The following is a 15,172-nucleotide window of genomic DNA, read 5'->3' as shown; positions in this document are numbered from 1 at the left end:
GGGGTTTTAGGGCACTGGTGTGTTGGGGGGTACCTGAGTTTGGGGTAAAAACCCTATATTTAGGTGCTGGGATGTGGCTTCTCTGAGGGCTGATCTGGGGTTGTGCCACCCTATTCTTTGGGGTAAATAAACCCAATTTAGGCACTTGGATGTGGCTTCTCTGAGGGCTGATATTGAGGTTGTGCTACCCTGTTTTTTGGGGTAAACTCTGCCCCATTAGGGGCTTTTGCCACCCGCTGGCCCCAGCTCGACGTGAGAATTAATCCCTTTGCAGATTTATTTTGCAGCTAAATCACCCGAATTGGGGCAAAGGCCAGAGCTTGAGAGCCAGGCGTCTGGGTAATATATAGGGGAAGTTAATCCTCATGAGCCTCCTTTGGGGGGCTTAGGGTGGGGGTCCCCGAATGCCTGGGTTCCCTGGGGGGTTGCGGTGACCCCCGGACGCCTGTGTCCCCAGTAGGGCAGCGGTTGATAACGAACACCGACGTTGCGATGAGGTTTTATTGGGATTAAATAAATAGCATCTGGGTGGGGGGGATCGACTGTGGGGTGGGGGGGACGTGTCACCCTGGGGGTCCTGTCCCCCGTCCCCACTGGCCCAGCGGGACCCAGGTGTCCCCGATGCCCGTCCTCTCCCCGTCAGACGCCGTCCTTGGTCTTGGTGGTACTCAGGGGAACAGTGACCTCCTCGTCCTTGAGGTGACCCGCTCTGTGACCATGTTGGGGAAAGAGAAACCCCAAAACCTTTGGCTCTTCTCCCCCCATAACCTTCACCCTCCCTGCCCCAAAATCCATGGTCCTCCCCACCCCAAAAACTTCTGGGTTCCTCCAAGAAATAAATCTCGCCCTAATACGGGCATTTCCCCTGCCTTGTGTCCACCACGAAAGGACTGGGGAGAAAAAGGGGGTCTGGTGGGGACAGGGTCCCTGGTGTGGCCAAGGCCACCTCACTGGGTGGAGCCCCTCACCGTCTCTCGACGTCTTTGACGGTCTCAGGCAGGGGCATGTTGCGGGTCTCGGGCAGGAAGCAGGTGGCGATGGCCGAGATGATGGGGGCGGCCCCATAGATGATGAGGGGCAGCACTGGGGTCACATCAGCTGCCATACGCACCAGCGGGGCCACCATGCTCCCCACACGGGCCATGGTGCCCCCCAGGCCCATCCCCGTCTGCCTGTGCCAGGAAGAGGGAGTGGATGGACGGATGGATGGATGGATGGAGGGGTTGATGGTGGATGGATGGAGTGGTTGAGGGATGGAGGGGTTGAGGGATGGAGGGAGGGGTGGTTGGATGGATGGAGAGGTGGTTGGATGGATGGAGGGGTTGATGGTGGATGGATGGAGGGGTTGAGGGATGGAGGGAGGGGTGGTTGGATGGATGGAGAGGTGGTTGGATGGCTGGAGGGGTTGATGGATGGATGGATGAAGAGGTGTTTGGATGGATTGAGGGGCTGAGGGATGGAGGGGGTGGTGGTGGATTGATGGATGGGTTGGTTGGTGCATGGAATGATGTTTGCATGGATGGATGAGTGGTTGGGTGGGTAGGTGGGCTGGTCGATGGATGGATGGGTGGGTGGGCTGATGGATGGAGGATGACTCGGGAAGTGGGTTGCCAGATGGATGAGTGGATGGATGGACAGATGGATGGAGGGAGGGCTGTGGTGCCAGCAGACCCCATGGGTGACAACCACCCACCTGATGACGGTGGGGAAGAGCTCTCCGGAGAAGATGTAGGCACAGTTGAAGGAGGCGGCCAATGAGCCCTTCCCAATCACCGCAAAGGCCATGCGCAGCATCTGCAGGTCTGGGGTTGGGGATGGGTGGTCTCGCACCTCCAGCCCCCCAATGGCTCCTCAGTGACCCACCAAAGGTCCTCCTTCCGTGCAACCTCTACCTCCACCCCCAAGTGTCCCAAGTCCCTCCAATGACCCTTCATCCCTCCATCCTTCAACATCTATTGCTGTCCCCCCAGTGCACCCCCAGCATCCCCCAAATGTCCCCCCACCCCTCTGTCTCTGTCCTCCAACCTCCTTCCCTCCATCCCTCCAGCTTCCACCCATCCTTCCACCCTCTTCCATCCCATCATCCTCCAACCTCCATCCTTCCATCTTTCCAGCCTTTGTCCCTCCAACTTCTCTGTCTACCCTTCTACCTCTTCTTCCTCCATCCCATTGTCCTCCATCCATCCATCCTCCATCCCATTGTCTTCCATCCCATTGTCCTCCACCCCTCCATCCCATTGTCCTCCATCCTTTCATCCCTCCCACCATCCATCCATCCCGGCGCCCACCCATTGGCACAACAATGTTGGCGAGGATGCAGATGCCGGCAAGCGCCAAGGAGCCACCCTGGGCCACCCGCCGCCCCACGCAGCTGATGACCAGCACCGAGGCCAGCTTGGCCGGGATGTCCACAGCCCCGAAGACCAGCTGGCTCAGGTAGATGTCCACCCCAAAGCCCTGCAGATCCATGGCCAGCCCATAGTAGGCAAATGCGGTGGAGAACCTGCCCCCAAAACCCAATGTTTCAACACAAAACTCACCGGGCATGACCAAGTGGGGACCAAAAAGGTAGGGTTTGTTCCCCAGAAGGTGGTTTTTTACCCCCAAAAGGTGGGGTTTGGCCCCCAAAAGGTGGGGGTTTGACCCCAATAAGATGTTTTTTGCCCCAAAAGGTGGGGTTTGGCTCCAAAACAGCCCCACTTGCCAGACAAAGGAGACACCGCAGGAGACCATCCTCATCCCGGGGGTGCGGACCAGGGTGGCCAGGGTCCCCCCTGGCAGTGGTGGCTCCCGGTGCACCAGTGCCCGCAGCACCTGTGGGAAGGGGGATCTGGGGAGATCTTGGGAGGGATCTAGGAGGGATCCAAGGGGTTGGGGGATCCAGGGGATGGGAGGGACCGGGGGGGGATAATGGGGACCTGGGTGGAGCTAGTGGGGTCGGTGGGATCTAGAAGGGATAATAGGGGTCTCAGGAGGAGAGCCAGGTGATCTGGAGGGAATTGGAGGGATCTGGGGGGATCTAGGTGGGACCAGAGGGATCTGGGAGGGATAATAGGGGTCCCGCAGAGGGGGGATCCAGGTGATCTGGGAAGGATCGGAGGGATCTGGGGGGATCTAGGCAGGATCAGAGGGATCTAGGAGAGATACTAGGGGCCTCAGGGGGGATCCAGGTGATCTGGAGGGATGGGGGCGTGTTGGAGAGATCTAAGGACACAAGGAATGTGAGGGGATCCAGGTGATCAGGAGGGATCTGGGAGGGATCTAGGAGGGGGGGTCAGAAGTATCTAGGAGGGATAGAGGGGGTCTGGTGGCATCTAGGCTGAGTAGAGAGGAAATGGGGGAATCTAAGGGGGGTTCTGGAAGGATGTGGGGGATCTAATGAGATCTGGGAGGATCTGGGGGGTGCAGGGATGTAGGGGAGGATACAAGGGATCTGGGAGATCAGGGGGATGTTCCCAGAGCTCTGGGAAGCTCCCCATCACCTCCTCGCTGAGTTTGTCCCCCTCCTCCTTCCTCCCATTGATGCGTGCGACTTTGCGGAGCCCCTTCAGGGCCAGGTCAGGTCTCCCCGAAATCACCTGCCACCGGGCTGACTCCACAAACAGCCTTGGGGGGGGGAAGAGGGGTTATGGGGGACCCATGCGTGCAGGGGGGTCTCTGCTCCCACCTTACACCTCCCACCATCCATTGAGGACCAAGGTGTCCCCACCATCACCCTTAAGGAACCCAGACACCCCAACATTCTCCACCTCCCCCCCAACCCCTGAGGATGGGGGTGGGCAGCCACCCGGACGCCTGGGTTCCCCGTACCAGGAGTAGAGGAAGAAGAGGAAGAAGGGGAGGGAGACAACAAGCTGGAGCCAGCGCCAGTGAGGGAGGCCGAAGGCCACGGCCGCCAGCACAAACTGCCCCAAGGTGTAGCAGTAGCCATTGATGGTGCCCACCACGGCGCGCGCTTCTGTCGGGATCCACTCCATGCCTGCGGGCAACCATCAGCACACAGATGGTGGGGTCTATCCCATGGGATAGGGCCAAACCGGGATATCTGGGTCCCTCCCATGGGGTAGGGGTGGTAGGGTTGGAGCCTGGACGCCTGGAGCCTTCCCAAAGGTCAATGGTGGTAGAGCCAAGCACGGACGTGTGGGTCCCTCCCATGGGTCAACAGTGGTAGGGTTGGAGCCTAGGTCCCTCCCAAGGGTCAATGGTGGTAGGGTTGGAGCCTGGATGCCTGGGTGCTTCCCATGGGGTAGGGGTGGTAGGACCAAGCCCAGACGCCCGGGTCCTTCCCATGGGGTAGAGGTGGTAGGAGCAAGCCCAGACCCCAGGGTCCCCAGCTCACAGAGGGAGACGGAGTTGAGGGAGACTCCGGCCATGGCCAGGCCCGCCAGGAAGCGGCAGAGACAATAGACGACGAAGGTGGGGGCAGCTGCGGTGCCGGCCCCCGTCACCCCCAGCTGCAGGTAGCACCAGGTCAGCAGCGCTCGGCGCCCAAACCTGCTGGGACACGGTGCTGGGGGCACTGGGATGGGGGACATGGGGCACTGGGGGCACTGGGATGCTGATATGGGGCACTGGGATGCTGATATGGGTTACTGGGACAGGGGCGCGAGGCACTGGGGGTGCTGGGATGGGAGATATGGGGTGCTGAAGATGCTGGGACAGGGGACATGGGGTGCTGGAGGCACTGGGATGGGGGATACGGGCTGCTGGGAGCACTGGGATGAGGGTTGTGGGGTGCTGGGGCCACTGGGATGGGAACATGGGCACTGGGAATGAGGGGGATATGGGGTGCTGGGAATTCTGGGACAGGGACATGGGGCACTGGGATGGGGAATATGGGCACTGGGAATACTGGGATGAGTGACTTGGGGGCAGTGGGGACAGTGGAACAAGCCGTACTGAGACAGACTCACCCTGGGGGCACTGGGGACACTGGGACACCAGGGGCCAGAGGGAGAGGAGGACATCCCTGGGCATACCCGTCCCCTTTTCCCCTCCCAGCTCCTCCCAGTTCATCCCAATACAGCTCCGGGGTGGCCACGCACTTGTCAGAGAGGACCCCGAAGAGGCCAGAGCCCAGGAGGATCCCGGCCATGTAGATGGATTGGGCCACCTGCCTCAACTTCTTGGACTCACACACCAGGTCCCACTGCCAGCGGGAGAGGACACGGGGGTCAACACCCAGACACCTGGGTCTTCCCTGCCACCCAGGGGGGGCTGTGGGGCACCTCACCTCGGTAACGATGGTGTGAGTGAAGACGCCATCGTGGTAGATCCAGCCATCACGGCAAGGCTCAGTGGCCGCCCCATTGGCCGTGCCGTTGACTGTGCCATTGACTTCCAAGAGGTGCCACTGGGGTTCCACGTAGCGACGGCAGCTCTGGGGACGGTGGTGGCCATCAGAGGGGATGGAGACGAGGAGTGGGACATCCCCAGCGCTGTCATTGGCCGTGGGCCAAGGCCGGCAGTGGTGCTCGGGGACACCAGCAGTGAAGTTCTGCAGAAGGTTGTGGCTGGCCAGCATGAGCAGCGGAATGGCCAGGGCAGTCACGTAGGTCACCTGGAAGCGGCCCATCCCACCCAGGCGGGCTAGCAGCTCCACGAAGGTCATGGTGGGACGAGGGATGGAGCTGGGAGGGGGCCCAGGTCAGCTGGAGGGTGGGAGGAGGAGAAGAGGTTGAAGGATGGGCCAAGGGATGGGCTAGGAATAGCCAAGGAACAGCCAAGAGGTGGTTTGGAGGACGGGGTGAGGGATGGATCAAAGGATGGGCCAAGGGATGACCAAGGAATGGCCAAGGGGTGGTTTGGATGGTCACTTAATGGATAGATTTAAGAATTGGCCAAGGAATGCCTGAGGAATGGCCAAGGGTGGTTTGGAGGAAGGGGTGAGGGATGGATCAAAGGATGGGCCAAGGGATGGCCGAGGAATGGCCAAGGAATGGCCAAAGGGAAGCTTGGAGGAAGGGGTGAGAGATGAATCAAAGGATGGGCCAAGGGATGGATGAGGAACGGCCAAGGGGTGTTTTGGATGGTCAGTAAATGGATGGGCCAAGGGATGGCCAAGGAATGGCTGAGGACCTTCCAAGGGGTGGTTTGGAGGAAGGCGTGGGGGACAGGTGGAAGGACAGGCCAAGGGGTGGACAAGGGACACAGTAGAGGAAGGACCGAGGAGCAGCAAAGGGGTGGGTTGGAGGACAGTGGAGGGACGAGATCAGGACTGGCCGAGGGACAGGACAGGGGATGGCCAAGGGATGACCAAGGGGCAGCAGGGCCAAGCTGAGGAGAGGTGGAGGAAGAGCTGAGGATGAGGGGTGGAGCAACGGACAGACCAAGGGAGGGACAGAGGGACAGGCAGAGGGATGGACTGAGGGATGGATTGAAGGATCAAGGGGGGATCAAGGGAGGGACTGAGGGACAGATCGAGGAAGGAAGCAAAGACCCTCTATTGATCATCTGTTGATTGGTCTATCAATCTATCAATCAGTCTATTTATCGGTCTATCAATAGGTCTATTGATCTATCGATTGATTGATCTGTCCATCGATCTATCAGTCTCTCTATAGTTCTGTCAGTTGGTCTATCAATGTACCAATCTATGTCTTTCTGTTGATCTATTGATCTATTGGTTGTTCTATTGATCTACCAGTGCCTCTATCAATCGATCGATCTATCAGTCTATTGATCTGCCAATCGCTCTATCAATCTATCAGTGTCACTATCAACCTATCAGTCTCTATTGATCTATTGGGGTGTCTATTGATCTATCAGTCTATCAATCTGTCAAGTCTATCAATCTATTAATCTATTGATCTAATTGATCAGTCTATCATTCTACCAGTCTCAGTCTCTATTGACCTAGCAATCACTGATTATTTATTTCTTGCTATCTCGCTGCTCTCCTGCCTCCTCCTCCTCCTCCTCCCTCCCCCCACATTATTGGTTGATCAGTCAATCAGTCGATCAATCCTCTCTCCCTTCTGTCCTACCACTCTCTCAGTAGGTTCATCCCTCCAACGATCCCTTGTGATCAATCGATCCCTACCTGCTGTTTTGCTCCTCTCCCTCTCTGCCGCTCTCTCGGTCTCCGGCTCAGTCTCTCTGGCCACCCGCTGTCCCTCCGTCCATCCCTCTGTCCCTCCCTCCCTCTGCCACTCCCACTCTCTCTTTCTCCAGCCCTCCTTCACCCCTTGGTCAATCAATTGATCAATCAATCGATGGATTTCTCTATTGTCCATGCCAACCATCATCCAGCTGGTGGATCTGCCCCCTTGTCCCTCTGCCCATCTATTGACTCCTCACCCTATCGATCAATTGATTTATCTGCTAATCTACATAGGTCTAGTGATCAATCTATTCATCTCCCCCTCTCTATTGATTGATCTATTGGTCTCCCTGTCGATCAATCCAGCGAGCTCTTTCTCTATTGATAAATTATTGATCTTTAGATCTCTATTATCTGTAATGTGTTGATCATCAATTAGTCCATAATCTCTCTATTTATTAATTTATTGGTCTATATGTTTCTGTTGATGAAGCTATTGTTCTACAGCATCTCTATTGATCCATCTGATGGTCTGTGCATCTCTATTACTGATAAATTGATCTATAATCTATTCATTGATCCATCTATTGGTCTGTATTTTTCTACTGATGAATCTATTGAACCATGATCCACCAATCAATCTAATGATCTCTCTATTGATCAATCTATTGGTCTATTGATCAATTTATTGATTTATAATCTTTCTATTGATCAATGTATCAATCTTAATCTCTCTATTGACCAGTCTATTGGCCTATAATCTTTCTATTGATTGATTTATTGACCTTTAATCTCTCTATTGATTGATCTATTGGTCTCTCTCTATTGAACAACCTATTGACTTATAATCTATTGATCACTATAGTGTTCTTAATGTATCTATTGACTGGTCTATCGGTCTCCATTGATCAATTTATTGAGCTTTAATCTCACTATTGATCAACATAATCATATTAATCTATCTAGTCACTGGTCTATTGGTCTCTATTGATCAACCTATTGATCTTAAATCTCACTATTGATCAATCTGTTGACCTATACTCTTTCCATTGATCAGTCTTTCTCTCTATTGATCAATCTATTGATATTTAATCTCAACCTATTGACATATAATCTTTCTATTGATCAATGCATCAGTCTTAATCTATTGATCATTCTCTTGATCTATAATCTTTCTGTTGATCAGTCTTTCTCTCTATTGATCAATTTATTGAGCTTTAATCTCTCTCTTGACCAGTCCATTGGCCTCTCTCTCTCCTGAGATCAATGCACTGATCTCTCTATTGACCCACTCACCTGTCTGTCGCTCCAGCTATTGCCCGAACTCTCCCAGCACCAAATCCTGCTCCCCGGAGCCGTCTACCAGCAGTTACCACCCCTCAGCCCCACGGCTGCCCATGGCCACAGCCCTGTCCCTGTCCCCATCCTTGTCCCCACTCCTATTTAAAGCCACCCCCAGTCCTGGTTAATGTTTGACTCTGCTGGGACCAGACCCTGCTATGGGTCGGTGGAGATGATGGTCAGGCGGAAATGCTGGTGCTGGCCATGCCGGTCCCCAACCAGGGATGCCCAACGGGCTCCCTGGGACCATCCCATCCTCTCCATCCTCTTCCTCACCAAGGAAGCCCCCGACCTCAGGTGGATGGGGACCCCCGCAGCACCCCCTGGCTTGTTTTCACCATCCATGGTGAACAATTCATGGGGCAAAGTCCCTGAGGGCCCTGAACTGGATCGCTGGGAGCCCCTTGGACCCCGGGCAGGAGGGCAGCAGGAGGCAGCAGAGCGTAGGCAGGAAGGGGCAGCAACCAAGTGACTTTGGAGGTGACTTGCGGGGCAGGATGCCTGGGTCCTCACTGGCTGGGTGGTTGGAGAGGAGGGTCCAGTGGGTGCTGGGTGGCTGGATGCTCAGGTCCTTGGGATCCATGGGTCCTTGGGACGTCTGGGCACTCAGATGTCTGGATTTCTGGGATCCCTGGGTCCTTGGGATGCCTGGGTCCTTGGGACACATGAGTCCTTAGGGTGTCTGGGTCCTTGGGACATCTGGGCATCTGGAAGCCTGGGTCCTTGGGATCCCTGGGTCCTTGGGATGCCTGGGCACCTGGGAACCTGGGTCCTTGGGATGCCTGGGTACTTGGGGTATCCAGGCACCCGGAAACGTGGGTTCTCAGGATGCCTAGGTCCTTCCTGTGCTCTTGAGTGTGAATCTCCCTCCCTTGCAGCTCCAGCACAGGCAGAGGGGAGGAGGGGACAGTGGAGGGGGGACGTGATGCCGAGGCCACAGCACCCCGCTGGGTCCCGTATTTGCCTTCGGGGTGGGATGGCCAGGCTGTGCGGGACCCCCTGTGGCCGTGGGAAAACACACCCTACCCCCACCTCTCCACCCTCCCACCAGCTGCATTTCGTGCGATTTTTGCTTTTATTGTTTTTATTCCAGCACAGAAAAACCATCCTGCAAAGCGGCATTTGGGGGGGGACACAACACCGTCCCCCAACTCTTCATGGAGAGGAGGATGCCTGGGTTCCCTCCTTGGCCATACAAGAGGGTGGCCATGGTCATCGCTGTCCTTTTTGCTCTTCTGAGGGGGGGATGCACCCCCCCACCCCCACTCCTGCTCCTTCATCCGCTGGGTACATTGAGGTCTGGGGGGATTTGGGGGTCCCTCAGGGTGGTTGGCACTAGCAGGGCCCTGTGGTGCCACTGGGCTGGGTGGACTGAAGTGGCACCTGGAGATGTTTGGCTTCATCCTTCTGGGGCTGGGTCCTGGTGGAAGAGGGAGGATGGGGTGGGGGCAATTTTGGCAGGCCAGGTGGGTTTTCCTGCTGCTGTTCCCCCTCCTTCCCCATTGACCTGTTCATCCATCACCCATTCATCCATCTTCATAGACATCTGTCTGTCCATCCTTTCATCCATCCATTGCTGTACTCTTCTTCCTATCCATCCATCCACCTATGTCTGTCCAATCCCATCCACTCCTGTCCATCCATCCATCCCCACACACAACTAATCCTCCATCTATCCATCCCCATGTCCAACCAATACTTCTCTCCCACCACCCATCCCTGTGTCCACTCATCCATCTGTCCCTCCTCACCATCCATCTGTCCTTCCCCTTGTCCTTCAGTCCCTCCAATCCCACCTGCCCTCCACGTCCTCCACGGTCTCAGGCAGTGCCGTGTCCCGAGTCTCTGGCAGGAAGATGGCCACCAGCCCCGACACCACAGGAGCTGCCCCATAGATGATGAAGGGCAACGTGGGGAAGACATCACCTGCCATCTTCACCAAGGGGGCTGTGATGCTGCCCAGGCGGGCCATGGTATTGGCCAACCCCATGCCTGTCTGCCTGTGGGACACCGAGGGGCTCTGAGGGACCAGCCTGCTTGGTCATGGCCACCCCATCACCTCCCTCAACCTGGACCCCCCACTCCTTACCGAATAACGGTGGGGTAGAGCTCACCCGTGTAGAGAAAGACGCAGTTGAAGGACGCGGCCAAGCAACCCTTCCCGAAGACGGCCAGGGCAGTACGGAGCGTCCGCAGGTCTGTGGGGATGTGGACAGAATGCCTGGGACTCACTTTGGTGTCACTAATTGGAGTTGGGTTGGGTTGACAGCGGGTAATGGAGAGAGGAGACCCCAAACACCAGGATTTCAGGCAAATAGCCCATGAAAAGCTAAAATCACTCAGCCTGAGAGTTGTGTTAATGGGTTGAGACTGCTTTGGCCCACCCAGATGGTGCCTTATGGGCTGGAGATGAAAGGGACACCATGGCCACCACCCCCAGCCCTCACCTCGTGGCACCAAGATGTTGGCCAAGATGGCCAAGCCAGCCAGGATGAGGGCAACGGACTGGGTGAAGCGTCGCCCCACAAAGGTGATGGTGCAGATGGAGACCAGCTTGGCTGGGATGTCCACAGCCCCAAAGACAAGCTGGATCACGTAGATGTTGAAGTCAAAGTTTTGCAGGTCCATGGCCAGCCCGTAGTAGGCGAAGCTGGTGGAGAACCTAGGCCAAGAAGAGGTGAGGAGGGGCAAATATCACCACTGGGAGGTGTGGAGTGGGATGTGGGGGTCACACGCCATCCCCTGGCCTGTGGGATCCAGCCAGGAGATCTGTGTCCCTTCCTGGAGCACATGTGGGCCAAGAGACCTCTGTTGACTGAGTCCTGCACTGTGACTCAGTTTCCCTTTCCAATAAGGACCCAGCTAAAGTGGGTGTTTGGGGATGGGTGGAGGGGTGGATAGCAGGATGGATGGATCAAGGACTGGGGGGATGGATGGACAACTACCCACTGATGTTCTCCACCATCAGGCATACCACACAAAGCAGAGGCAACAAGAGATGCGGCGCACGACGGGTGTCCGGACCAGGTCAACCACCGTGTGGTGACTCCTCGATGAAGCCATCTCCTTCTGCATGTAGGACCTCAAGGCCTAGAGGGAGAGGGGGGGCTCTGGGGTGGGGACGGGGTGCTGCAGTCCCTCTTCTTGCTGCAGGGGAAGGGGTGGAAGGAGCAGAGAGAGGAACCAGGATGGAGCTGGGGGGGTGGGGGGAGGTTAAGCCCTGGGCAGGATGGGTGGAGGGTGGTTGGGAGGAGGGATGGAGGGACGGACTAAGAGATGGATGAACAGATGGTCAGACGGATGGATACGGGGGACGGAGATGGTGGATAGATGGATGGTTGGTTGGTTGTAAAAGGGGCCGGATGGATGGGATGGATGGAGATGGAGATGATGGAGACGATGGAGATGGACATGGATGGTTGTATAAGGGGATGGATGGATGCAGGTGGTGATGGATGGACAGTTGTCTACAGGGATGGATGGTTGTTTAAAGGACTGGAAAGATGGGTACAGGGGAGCCCCATTGTTGGCCCTCTACATGAGGGCCAGGAGAGTGGGGTCACTTCCCCCCCAACCCCTATGAAACACTCCAGAGATGACTCAGGGGACCCGGCCAGAGCCTTTTACTTCTATATCGAGCTTGTCCCCTTCCTCTTTCTTCCCATTCATCCTGGCCACTTTCTGGAGCTCCTTCAGGGCTTGGTGGGACTTCCCCACCATGACCAGCCAGCGAGCTGACTCTGTTAACCACCTGTGGAGGAGATGGGGACAGGACCCAAGGATCATCCCACCATCCATCTGACCTTGCCACCAGTGATCTACCTCTCTGTCCCCACCCAGCCATCTCTCCATGCTTCCACCCATCCATCCAGCCCTCCATCCATCCAACCCTTCATCCACCCTTGCACCTTCTATTCATCCATCCATCCATCTTTGCACCCACCTTTCCTTCTACCCACCCATCCATGCAACCCTCCATGCATCCATCCGGCCCACCAACCCTCCATCCATCCACACCTCCATCTGTCCATGCATCCATCTCACCATCCCTCCATCCATCCATACCTCCATCTGTCCGTCCCTGCATCCATCCCTCCATCCACGACTTCATTCCTCCCCCTTCTCCTCCTCACCATGAGTAGAGGAAGAAGCAGAAGAAGGGCAGTGACACGGTGAGCTGCAGCCAGCGCCAATCAGGGATGGCATAGGCGATCCCAGCAAGCAGGAACTGCCCGGTGGTGTAGCAGTAACCCATGAAGGTCCCCACGAGCGCCCGGGTGCGAGTGGGCATCCACTCCAAAGCTGCTGAGACACACAGAGACATGGAGCAAACCAGGAGCATGCCCAGGCCCAGTACCGGGGGGCTGGTGGTGGCCACGTACAGAGGGAGACGCTGTTGAGGACGATGCCGGAGAAGGCCATGCCTGTGAGGAAGCGGAAGATGCAGTAGACGGTGAAAGTGGGGGCGAAGGAGGAGCATGTCCCCATGGTGCCCATCTGAAGGTAGCACCAGGTGAGCAGTGACCGGCGGCCGAACCTGGGTGGTGAGGAGGAGGAAGTGGGGGTGAGACAACCCCCATGATGCTGCCCCACCTCCCCACAGGGACGGGGTGTCCCCCCTCACCTGTCCGAGAGACCCCCGAAGACAATGCCACCCACTAAGACGCCGGCCATGTAGAGCGACTGGGCCAACTGCTTCAGACCCCGGGAGCTGCACACCAGGTCCCACTGCCGAGGGGCAAGGATATGGGGTGAGACAGAGATCGGGGGGGGGGGGGTGGTGGGGGTGGTGGTGGTGTCCCCTCTGGCCTCCCTCCTGCCCCCCCAAACTGGCCGTGGTGGATGGTAGGGTTGATCCAACACAACAGCCAACGGATGGCCAATGGAAACACCAAGAAGGTGCCACTAAACACTTGGCCACCCTTCCCAGCATCCCCATGGTTGGAAGCTCATTGTGGGGGTCATCTGGCCCCTTTTTGACCCCCTTGTTGATGGCCACCAACTTCCTCATCCCCCCCTTTCTTGTCCTGAGCTATCACAGCATTGAGTGCCTCCACCAAGGGTTGAGTGGGGAAGACGCTCCAGTTGGAAGAAGTCAACTCCGTGATGACAGCGGACCCTTCGCTGGTGCCTCAAGGTGGGAACCGCACACAGGGTGAAATGTGCCACCAGCCCCCAATCCTACCCCACTGCTGCTGCCGTCCTACCTCAGTGATGATGGTGCTGGTGAAGACACTGCGGTCGTAGGTCCAGCCATCACGGCAGGGCTCTGTCTCTGGCCAGCTGCTGTTGGGAGCTGAGCCATTGGCCTCCAAGAGCCACCACTGTGGTGTCACGAAGCGCCGGCACTGCTCACTGTGGGGAACTGAGACCCTCAGCAGGTCCTGGGGGTCGAGGCCAGTGGCATTGGCCTCCCAACGAAGCCGGCAGCGATGGTCGCTGGTGGCGGCTGTGAAGTTCTGCAGAAGGTTGTGACTGGCCATCATGAGGACGGGCAAGGCCAGGAGGAGCACTGAGGCCACCTGGAACCGTCCCATGCCCCCCACGTGCTCCAGGAGGCTGGCAAAAGCCATACTGCCACTGTGAGACCCCGGGAACGCCCTGCAGCCATGCACACCTGCCCCACACTCACAGAGCCCCAAAAGGGCTGGATTTCACCCCAAAAAGGCTTTTCTCGCTCCCGCAGTGTTCTCACTCCACAAGCACCAGGGACAGTCTCCTATATAACCCGGCCAACGGCTGTTTTGGGTTAATGTTTGACATCTGGGGTGGGATTTTTTGGTGATTTTTTTTTCCAGCAGGAGAAGGCAAAGGCAGGTAGGCAAAAGTGCAGGCAAGGGCAGCACAGCGGTGTCCAAGGGGCCACCAAGCGCCAGCAAAGGGTGGCCAGAGCCAAATCCACTGGCAGCACTTCCTTCCCCTCATTGTGGCAGCAAAAAAACCCCACCAAACCAAAACACCCCAAATTGGGCAAAACTGGAGCAATCTGGTGCAGGAAGAAAATAAATAATTATCTTTTTAAAAATTATTTTTCCAGAGTTGCTTTTTTGAGGGGAAAAGGTGGCTTTTGGAGAGGGGCCATCTGGGACCAACCTCCTTCATCCAGCTCATGGGGTGCCCTCAGGTGGGCATCCTGGAGAGGGGGGGATCTCCTGGCTTGGGCCAATGTATGGCCTTTGCCAGCCCCGTTGGGTTAAATTTTAGCGATTTTTGTGGTCAAAAGGGAACCGAAAGGTGCTGACGGAGGTGGTCCTGCTCGGGTCAGCGCATTCTCTGCCTGGGGAAGCTGGGGGTTAATTTTTGATGGGGTCAGACCAATGAGGGTGTTGATGGGGCCAAGGGACACATCAGCAGTGGGAGCAAGGGCCAGGGTGGCCCAGGCGAGGGAAGTCGGGGAAGGGGCATCATGGTGGCAGCCCCACAGGTTGCTGGGAGGGGGCTGGGATGGGATTTGGGAGCTCCTTGCCCTTTCCCCCCTTCTCTGCGATTTGGGGGACCCCATCCCAGGACAAGAGTTGGGTGTGTTTGGAGTTATTGCACACTGTCTTGTTAGAGGTGACCTCCAACATGGGGGTTCTTGGGCATCATCTTATTAGAGGTGACCTCAGGGACAAGGTTCTTAGGCATTGTCACCTCATGGACAAGGTTATGAGGTGTCATTGAAGGTGACCTCCAACATGGGGGTTCTTGGGCGTCATCTTACTGGAGGTGGCCTTGGGGACAAGGTTATGAGATGTCATCTTATTGATGGTGACCTCCAACGTGGTGTTCTTGGGTGCCATCTTATTG

General features: G+C 56.7%; 2 protein-coding genes across 2 annotated transcripts; both read right to left on the bottom strand.

Annotated features, from left to right (window-relative positions):
• Nucleotides 1-964: 964 nt before the first annotated feature.
• On the bottom strand, nucleotides 965-5,611 carry LOC140660218 (solute carrier family 22 member 6-like). The gene is made up of 9 exons (XM_072880839.1): nucleotides 5,234-5,611; nucleotides 5,046-5,149; nucleotides 4,340-4,494; nucleotides 3,811-3,979; nucleotides 3,483-3,606; nucleotides 2,705-2,814; nucleotides 2,289-2,503; nucleotides 1,694-1,802; nucleotides 965-1,172 (listed from the first exon to the last, which is right to left on the bottom strand). Exons 1-9 carry the CDS (start codon nucleotides 5,609-5,611, stop codon nucleotides 965-967), a joined length of 1,572 nt encoding a protein of 523 aa, XP_072736940.1.
• Nucleotides 5,612-9,578: 3,967 nt separating this feature from the next.
• LOC140660288 (solute carrier family 22 member 6-A-like) lies at nucleotides 9,579-13,956 on the bottom strand. Its single transcript, XM_072880997.1, has 10 exons — nucleotides 13,591-13,956; nucleotides 13,008-13,111; nucleotides 12,766-12,920; nucleotides 12,517-12,685; nucleotides 12,011-12,134; nucleotides 11,358-11,473; nucleotides 10,831-11,045; nucleotides 10,473-10,581; nucleotides 10,180-10,383; nucleotides 9,579-9,803 (listed from the first exon to the last, which is right to left on the bottom strand). The coding sequence occupies exons 1-10, from the start codon at nucleotides 13,954-13,956 to the stop codon at nucleotides 9,719-9,721; spliced, it is 1,647 nt and encodes a 548-aa protein (XP_072737098.1). The 3' UTR covers nucleotides 9,579-9,718.
• Nucleotides 13,957-15,172: the final 1,216 nt, after the last annotated feature.

This window comes from Ciconia boyciana, chromosome 16, assembly GCF_034638445.1.
Source record: "Ciconia boyciana chromosome 16, ASM3463844v1, whole genome shotgun sequence".
Classification (NCBI taxonomy): Eukaryota; Metazoa; Chordata; class Aves; order Ciconiiformes; family Ciconiidae; genus Ciconia; species Ciconia boyciana.
This window is presented reverse-complemented; position numbering and strand designations above follow the sequence as displayed.